Source organism: Drosophila novamexicana, unplaced genomic scaffold (genome assembly GCF_003285875.2).
Source record: "Drosophila novamexicana strain 15010-1031.04,08,12 unplaced genomic scaffold, DnovRS2.1 tig00000108-arrow-pilon, whole genome shotgun sequence".
NCBI lineage: Eukaryota > Metazoa > Arthropoda > Insecta > Diptera > Drosophilidae > Drosophila > Drosophila novamexicana.
Window position 1 is genome coordinate 5,011,883 of NW_020824772.1, and position 9,523 is coordinate 5,021,405.

Genomic DNA, 9,523 nt, shown 5'->3' on the forward strand with positions numbered 1-9,523 from the left:
AAACATTTAAAACATTGTGAATCCATCGAGAATACTTGCAAATAAAGTGAAGCAAAGAGTTTTGTGCGTGTATGAAATGTCTTCGTCCGAGGCTGAAGTTGATATAAGTGTGGTGTCCAGTCCGGAGCCGAGTCCGTTGGGTGCCGCCGGCATGAGCAACGGACGCGAGAGTCCCATGGCGCACTCCGTTGATGGAAGCTCACCACCAGCCACGCCTACGCATCGGTCCACGCCAAATACTGCCGCCGGCACGCCAACATCTACATCAGCTGTGGCCGTACCGCATTATCATCATAGCCCCAATGGAGCTGTGCCGCCGGCGGTGTTGCATCATCATCTACAGCATCATCTAAGCTCGCTCAGTGGCCATCCCGTCGCCCTGCATCACGCGCTGCACAGTTTCGGCCATCTGCATCCGGCCCATGCGGCACCGCATCCTGCTCTGTTGCAGCAAGCTGTGGCGCCGACACATCTTGGCGACCGTTTAGGATCGCCGCCCGCTCTGGCTGCCATGGCGCCCAAGTCACCTGAACTGGAGCGCAATGGCAGTGCTAGCGAAGAGCTCGGCCACAGCCTGAACAACAACAACAGCAAGACGGTGAATCACAACAGCACATGTGCCTCAGTGGCAGCAGCCGCGGTGGCGGCGGCAGCTTCCGTTGGGGCCAACAGCAATGACAGCAATGCGAGCAGCAATGGCAACAAAGCCACTACCGGCTCCAACGGCTTCACCAGCTTCTCCATCTCCAGCATACTGAGTCGCAGCGAGCCGGCGAAAAAGAACGGCGCCACAACGTTGATAACGCCCATTCCGCAGTTGCCGCAGCACGGCGCAGGCGGACCACAGGATGCGGCCATGCTCTCCAGGTGAGTCTTCTGTTAATATTCTTGCCCACAAACAATGAGCTGCCCAACAGCTACTTAGGTGCACCTTGCAGAGCTGTTTTGAGACCCGGCTTAAGGTTCAAGAGCCTTGCTCTTTGTTTTGCAGCCGAACGTGAAACCAAAAAGTCAAGCGTTCCCTTATTTTTCAATGAGCCTAAGCGGCTACAATTTCAACTGATTTAGTCCAGATTCCAGTCCCTGCTCCTTGAATTATTGAGCAAATGTTGTGTAATCCCTGAGGTTCTCAATGTATAATGGAAAACAATGGCGTTGGGCTCGAGATGTTTGAAGGTGACGCAAATCTGTTCGCTGGAAAAACATACGAATCCTGTAGAGCATCGTCTAACAAGTTGTTTTAGCTGATTGTCAAGATAATAACTTTAATGGAAAGTCTGTAAGATTGGACGACAAATGTCATAGGATACCCTAAGTGGGTGCAATGATGTCTAGCTGGCGATAATGAGGGTATAACTGTATTTTTAGTTATACCTCCAATTTAAAAATTTCAAGTGCTTACTAAAGAGTTTTCCTAAGTGGACTTTTGTTTGTGCGTAGAGTGAATTAAAGGAATTAAATGACATTTTGGATCTGTACCTATATTTTCTTCAAGCGTGCTTTATATTATTCTTTCAAGTTTATTTTAATCGCATCATTTGAAGATCAGTTTTTAAGTGTTTAGGGTTATATAAAAATATATGAAATTTATGGAAAAGGAATCTAAAAGCGCAATCCATAGCTGTAAACCAACATCAACTTGCATACGAACGGGTTCATATAAATATGCTTTCCCCAACTCTTATGGTGACTAGGAGAAGATTGATAATACTTTTATTTTAGGTTGATAATCCATATGAAATTTCGAATGGATTCCAATGTTGCCTCAGACTGACCACTGGTCAAATATGTGGAATGTTAACAAATCGATATCGATTACTTTAACTTGGCCATGTAATTTATCAAATATATCAAATTTCGCAACATTTGCAAATGTAATTCAATGCTATTTCATAACCGTCTGACAATAGTCCGGCATGCAACATTTATGAATACACGTTTGTTTTGAATGAATGAATGAACCCTCACTGAACTGACTGACCTACATACATGTGTTTGTGTCTCTGTATGTGTGTGTGTGTATATTTACATATGTACGGACATGGATAGTCTTTGAGGGCCTCCTACATATTGCAATGCAGCTCATCAATAAGTTCAAAAAACAAGAAAACGGGGTCCTGGTAACCCCACTTAGCCGGCATTTAAATGCGCATAAAAAGGACATGAGCCGAGAGATCGAGTATCGAATTGCTCGAATAAGGCATGTGTTGAATTAAAAAAATGTTGCACTTTTATTTTATGAGCGGGACTGCCCGACTTACTTTCAGACACATGCAAAGTGGACAGTTCTTCTCATTATTCTCTTCTTTTTTTTTTTTGGCTTTCCTGTGTGTGTTTTTTATTTAATAATGATCATTTTCATTTCATTTACGCATGCGCTCACCGATCGATCCTGCGATAAGCGCGTCGTAGTCGCAGTCCCTTAGCGAGGGTCGCGTGCTGGTTACCCCAATTAAGAGCGAGAATCGCCCTCGCCTTTTGACCAAGTGTTGACTCCTGCTGTTTGGCGCTTCCAGCTGACGTGTGGCTGCCTATGTGACGGGCTTATCACTTGATCATCGAACTCGGAGTTAGTCCGTCGAATGATTAATTCAAGCGCACCCAAAACGCTGAGTGATCGTTTAATACAAATACGCATACGTAAATATGTTGACTGACTTTCACCTGGGCCACACTTTTTCTTTTTTTATCCACACACGAGTATTTTGACATTGGTATTGCGTTTTTTAATTAGTGGTCAGCTACTGTTGAAGTTATGCTGCTGCTGCTGTTGCTGCTGTTGCTGCTGCTGCTGTCTGCTATTCAACTGCGGTTTAATTATAACGCAGCAAAGAACGCAGTTAAGCGCTGTAACTGTAACCTGATATGGTTGTGAGTGCGCCCAACAAAGGACCAACGCGGCTAACGGAAAGGGTGCCGAGTCCAGGAAATGTCTGTGTATGTCTATTGTGCAGCTCTTTTTTTTTGTTGTAAGGATAACGCTAAAGGACGTACTGACAATATAATTATATACTGCAGTAATTACAATCCAATTTCAGTCCCAACGCAATGCGCCCGGTCCGAACAAATCTTATCTATCACAAAGGGATTATTTTGATGCGGCATTTAGTGGTGAAATGGTCTGCGATTGGTGACATTTATATCTAGATAACGTTTGGCATACATTGTTTCCATTTAATGAAACCATATTTGTAGTGCATCATGCACTGATTCCATATCTAGATTTGAGGCTTGACTTTGGTTTCGCTTTTGGAGGCCTGGGCGCGAGTCATTTGTGCGACTTCCTGTGGCGCAACTGAGCAACCAAAAAACTCATTTTGTGCGCGTCGCAAATGTCACCATTTTTCAAGTGGACGACTTAGCCTAAGCCGCTCCATGTCAACGAATATTATTGTATATATAGACCAATATTTTCATGCTAATCCCGTTTAATGACAAAAGCAAGCCAACCGGGTTAGCTACTCCGCCGTGAACTCCTGTTTAGTCAACTGTGAGCTGCTGTTCAATATTTTGGTTACTTTGCGGTCGTTTCGAGTGCGTTTCAATGCCCGCACCGTTTCGACACCCGTTCAAAATGTCCCTCAGTATAGCAAATATAATGTGGTTAGGCAATGCATATTTTCTGATCTCGGGCCTCCATGCAGCCAATTAGCGTGTGCAAATCTTTCATACATGAACGAACTCTAAGCGGTTTAGGCCTGCCAGCCATTTGTGCCCAGGCCGGATTCATTGTTAACATTACATTTAAATTTATTATTTAAATTAATTTTGGTAATTCGTGCGACAATTGTCGCTTTGCATATGATATGATTCTCACTTAAGTGGCTTCTGCGGCCTGGTTGAGGCAGCTGTTGGCTTGGATTTTCTTCTCAATAAGCATTATAGTATTGAAATCTGCGGGCACTTCAAGAAGTTAAGCTCATAAAGCAATTGAATTGTTGCCTTCAGTCGCATTAACTAAGAAAATAATGAACTTATGATTCTATTGAAATAATTTTATTGTAATACTAGGAGCTCGAGCGCAGTTTGGCTTCAGGTTAGGCTTCTCACATATTTGAAAATATATGCAGAAGGGCCCTAATAAATTAATTAGCCCTAATAAATTAAAAAGAGCAAAATGATTATACTCAACCTAATTTAATATGTTCCGTAGCTTATAGAAATTCGTTTTGGGTTCTTGAGCGCATTTACAACTTTGTATAATTTTTATTAATTTTGTTTATAATTTTTACTAGAAACAATGCAAATTTAACTAGTGTTTTATCAAAGTATTTAACTTTCAAGACAATCAGTATTTACTGCAAAAAATGATTGAAGAAAACTTAAAAACTTTTCGAAGACGACCTTTTCCAGCCTTACGTTTTTATTCTCATTGTATAAAATATGGTTTTTGGCAACCTACCCAAGTCTAGCGAAGCAAAACATCAAAGCTCTTTTAGGCCCAAACCACTAAGATCAGCTTCCACTGAAAGAGCCAAACGAAGCGTAGAACCCATGTAGAATGCCATGTTGAACAACTCAATTGCATAGCACACTTTTATCCTAGCACAAAAGACCCCCAAGAAGAATTATGACAGCGACGTGGAAGAAGCCCAAAGCGAGAACCGCAAACAATTCATTAAACGAGAAATAACTGCCATGCATCAAGTTGAGCTGGGAGAGGCATCGGCCATTTGGGGGGGTTTCGGGATGGCTGGATTGCTCCATGTTGACTTCTGACAGCTTCAGGGGCGGTATGCCCACACTGCTGAATTTTAAACATGGTCATCCACTTCCGCCACAAAGTGACACCAATGAAAATGTAGACGGAGCCGCGTGGACTGTGGTAGCCGCCGGCAATGGAAAGTTGTATTTATTTCATTGCTGGGCGGAAAACAAATGCCTCGGACTAGGGCCGAGCCTTTGATTTGGATAATTAGTAAAGCAAATAGCTACAAGCTGTTTGCAATTCATTGCGGCCCCTTCCGTTGACAGCTTTCAGCGACCAAAATTAGCGCAGTAATTGAGGTAATTTCTTTTTTTTTTTTTTTGCGTATTTCGTTTTTGCAGTCTGGCTGTAATTTGAGGAGATACTGGGGCGTCATCTTTTGGCCGTAAGCAAAAGCGGCTTTCTCTCAATTGACGTTGTAAACATGAAGCCCATTAGAAGTGATTTGAGCCGCCAGTTTGCCAAGCAGCCAAGTAGCCAGTTAGCCAGTTTGGGAAGCCTTTGAAGCGTCTCTGGCAGAAGGAGTGGTTCATAATTTAGCAGCGGGCGCAGGCAAAAGGTAAATTTAATTGAAAAAGAAGACAGCAGGGGAGAGACAGAGATAGGTAAAAAGAGAGAGCGAGAGGAAGGGGAAGAGAGTGAGTGAGATAGAGAGAGGTTGAGTAAGTGAAAGAGCTTGGCAACTATTGATTTCCACACCTGCACCTTGGCCGCTGTGAAAGAGGTCAGCTAAATGTTAATGTCACACACAACTTGGCCAGCTCATTGTCTGTCTGGGGGTGGCTGGGCAGCTTTTGGGGGCTGGTTGGGGTCGAAAAGAAATCACAGTCTGCTGCTTGCACACGGGTCACTTGCAAAACGGTCAAAGGGTTTAACGAGTATAAAAACAATACGAAAAGCAAAGAAGCAAAATCAGCAACAAAAGCAACAAAAGCGTCGGAGCTAGCTAAGAGGGCTGCCCATGGGCTCGATGTGGCCGCCATTGGTATTTTAGACTGGTGGGAATGCACTGGCTCTGGCTGTGGCTTGTCCCGGGCGCATTGTTAAACAGCAAAGTTCATTGAGTGCGTGGGAAGCTTAAGAACACCGGAGAGACTTTTAAGCATATCAATAAATCAATCAAATTGCCGAGTCGGACTGCTTGAGTGGTGGCTGGCTGTGCGGTGGTTACGAAAAGCTTTTAAGTGCCACAAACAGGCAATAGCCCCCCAATGCCCCTTTACCGACCGCTACCCACGCTGTGCTACCCCCATAAAACAAAAGCTGCTTTCCTCCAATTACCTCTCGCATTAGCTTCTGCCTAAATGATTTGACTCGAAAACTTTGATTTAGCACAATAAACCCCACGGCAGCGCCACCAAAACCACCCCAGACACACACACACAAACTCACACAGTCGCACGCATATGCAGCACATTATAACGTAAACGCCAAAAAAGTGTTTCGTCTTGCAAACTTTGCCGCGTCTAACATAAATAAATAAATGTATTTATAAAGATGCTTTTAAGCAAGCAACCTAATAAGGTTACATGGACGCCGGCATTTATATGCATACATATTTACATTATATGTATTAAATGTATATATGTGTGAGGCGATGTGTGTGTTTATATGTTTTCTGGGGGAGCAAAATTCGCAGCAGCTGTTGTCAGTTATGGCCATCTTCTGGTGTGGGGTTGCTTAGCATTTAAGGGTCGTTCTTTCTAAGAGTTTTTTCTAGCGTTGATTTTTCTTGTTATGTCGAGCAATGTTTGCCCGTCGGCATTGGACTGACTACATTTATCTGGTTGTATAGATTAAATGTTCCAGTTAATGGTTTATGTTCTCTCATCTTGAAACCAAAAAGCTACAATTTCAGCAATTATAAAGCTGCATCATTTATGGAAATTTGCTAAATGTTGCTCTTCATTTGCCGCTTTCCAGATTGGGTTTCATCTCGCAATGGGGCGCTCTAGCTGGACGCTATGCAGCTTTGTGTCCACCTGGCTGGCCCTGGGCACCACAGCGAATGCCCTTCCATAGTCCAACTCATGGTAAGTTAATTTTAAGTACATATAATCAATCGTTTTCAATAACTTGGCCATAATAAATATATACACCACCTGATATACAAGAGTTTATCCTGACTGGCTGTCTGACCGGTCATTAACGCACTTCCTGTATGATCTACAAAGTTACAATTTTACTGAAGCTTCCTTTAGGGCCGAGAGCGAGCGGCAAAATGGGGTTTTAAGAAAGTTTGACCTATTAAAAACATCAAAAACATTAAGGTAATTGCGCTTTGCTAACTTGACGTTATAAGCCTGTTTAGCTTAGGTATTTGAGCCGCGGGCTAACAAGCAATTCTCAATATTTGTATTTATTTAATGATTTTTTTAGGATGAGGGCTTAAATTAACGCCAAGACGTAAGAAAGAATTTTTAATTCAATTTTAAATTGGACCCAGGCGAAACCGATAAAGAGATATATTTATGCCAGTACATAGAGAAGAAATATTTTATATAAGTAAAAATTGAAAATTCAATGTCAATAAATCAGGCCACCTCAGGTTCAGCAAGCGAGATACAATCAGCCTAAAAATTATGGTTAATCTAAATCAAATGAATGCCAGATATTAGCATTAGTATTTGATAGATATTAGTATTGAATAATTACCTGTACATATCTAATTACCTGTGTATGTCTGCTTTAAATCGTTGCCTTCTCAATTGCTTTTACTGCCTGCATTCGCAGCTTAACGCCTAAGATACCGCTTTTTAGCTTGGGTCTAAAGAAATAAATGCGAATATCTGAAATTCTTTGGTAAAGAATGTGCCGCGCCAAACATTCTTGAAAGCATTCCATTTAATTTGCATAGTTGGAGGCTCAAACTTGCCTAATGCCCGCAAGAATTTGTACAATGCAGCCAAAGTGCGCCCTGAAGCAGGCAACACATTGCTTAAACACACACGCGGAGAGGCTTTAATAGTGCCCCCATGGCGTGGACAGGCAAATACACATGTACCGTTCGCTGTCCGCCGTTCACAAATACAACTGCAGTAATCGCCATTTTCAATTAATTGCAATTTGTAATCGAGTATCGAGTTACGACTGAGGGCAAATTACAAAGTGTTTGACATGTTCGCCTTTGTCGCGTATTAAGTGCGAGACCTCTCCCAACAGCGGCTACCGCTCTGGTCAGCTAGTATTAAGACCCATTTGATTGCGCCTCTGGTATTAGATGGCGTTGCAATTGCATTTGCTCATGTAAATTGGCCTTAAGTTTTGCGCCACGCACGGCTTCTGGAATTTAACCGATTCAGCGCATAGTTCTATAGCCCAAGCTGCAAGCGACCTGATGTTGAAGCCTGGGAGAGGGGGGCAGCTCAATGTGCAGCACGTAAAGTCCATATGAAGCAAATTACAGCAATTTAAACTTTTCAAATAGGACCCAAACTAAAAGCTCAATAAAAGTGGAATCGCTCAGCTGACTGACAGCCATTTTAAATGGTAATTTAACGCACGCAGACACATACACAGAAATATATATTCTGTGGACAGGCTGCGGGGATGGTGCAGGGCAATTACTCTCCGCGTCTGCGCTCTAACTTGCTTGTGGGTATAAAAGCAACAAAAAAAAAAGGAAGAGACAAGACCAAGGCAAGTGTGAGGTTAAGTGTTGCAGCTTAAATCTGTGCAGCAGCACATACAGGGCTACAATAAGATCTTAAACAACCCTTAGCGCGACCACCTTCCCCGGACGCAAGCACTTATACACGCACATACGCTAACACCGCACACACATACACACACACACACACACACACACACACACACACACACACACACACACACACACACACACACACACAGGCAGTTAAATCAAATAACAAAACGTTGCTCTGCTCACGCTCTCTCTCTCTCTCTCTCTGTCAAGAATTGTCGCTCATGCGCTCTCTGTCTCTCTCTCGCTATCTTTCTCTCTTTGCAGACAGTTCCTCCACAAACACTACGGAAAATCCACCATCACCCACTTCCCTTAGCCCCAGCAGCGGAAACAACAACAACAATAATAACGACAACAACAACACTACCAACGCCAGTAGCAACAACTCGGGCAATGGCCACGCCAACAAATCACCACCGCCCGGTGTGGCTGGATCGCTCCATGGCTCACATCACCCGCTCTATCAGCAGCAGCAACAGCATCCACATGCTGCCCAGCAGCATTTACAGCATCCACATCAGCCCAGCACGCCCACCAGCAGCGCCGGCGGTCTCTCGCATCATGGACATCATATGTCGAGCTCTCATGGGAGCGGCGGTTATATGCTGCCCACCAGTTCGAACGAGTCGGATGATGAGGGCGAAGAAATCATTGAGGAAGACGACGGCACCGATGGCCCATCTGACAGTTCCTCGCCACATGGTGACGGCAATAATTCCAAGCGTAAGAAGAAGACGCGCACAGTCTTCTCGCGCGCCCAGGTGTTTCAGCTGGAGTCAACATTCGATCTGAAGCGGTATCTCAGCTCGTCGGAGCGCGCCGGACTGGCTGCCTCGCTACGCCTGACCGAGACGCAGGTTAAGATATGGTTTCAAAATCGTCGCAACAAATGGAAACGCCAGCTGGCCGCTGAGCTAGAAGCCGCTAACATGGCCAACATGGCGCATGCAGCACAGCGCTTGGTGCGTGTGCCTGTGCTCTACCACGATGGAACCACAGCCGGCTTTGTGCCTCCACCGCCGCCGCATCATCATCCCATGCAGTATTATGCTGCGGCTGCTGCCCGCAACACCAGCCCACCACGGCCGCCGCTGTCATCGCTGGTATAG

The 9,523-nt window shown here is 44.2% G+C and overlaps 1 protein-coding gene across 1 annotated transcript; it reads left to right on the top strand.

Annotated features, from left to right (window-relative positions):
- Window positions 1-76: 76 nt before the first annotated feature.
- On the top strand, window positions 77-9,523 carry LOC115772016 (homeobox protein Hmx). Its single transcript, XM_030717947.1, has 3 exons — window positions 77-867; window positions 6,632-6,741; window positions 8,679-9,523. The coding sequence occupies exons 1-3, from the start codon at window positions 77-79 to the stop codon at window positions 9,521-9,523; spliced, it is 1,746 nt and encodes a 581-aa protein (XP_030573807.1).

Bases quoted from the DNA above. Each gene is read 5' to 3' on its own strand.
- LOC115772016 (XM_030717947.1), top strand. From the start codon at position 77: ATGTCTTCGTCCGAGGCTGAAGTTGATATAAGTGTGGTGTCCAGTCCG. The intron at 868-6,631 runs GTGAGTCTTCTG...GCCGCTTTCCAG, and splicing joins GATGCGGCCATGCTCTCCAG to ATTGGGTTTCATCTCGCAAT. The intron at 6,742-8,678 runs GTAAGTTAATTT...CTCTCTTTGCAG, and splicing joins CTTCCATAGTCCAACTCATG to ACAGTTCCTCCACAAACACT.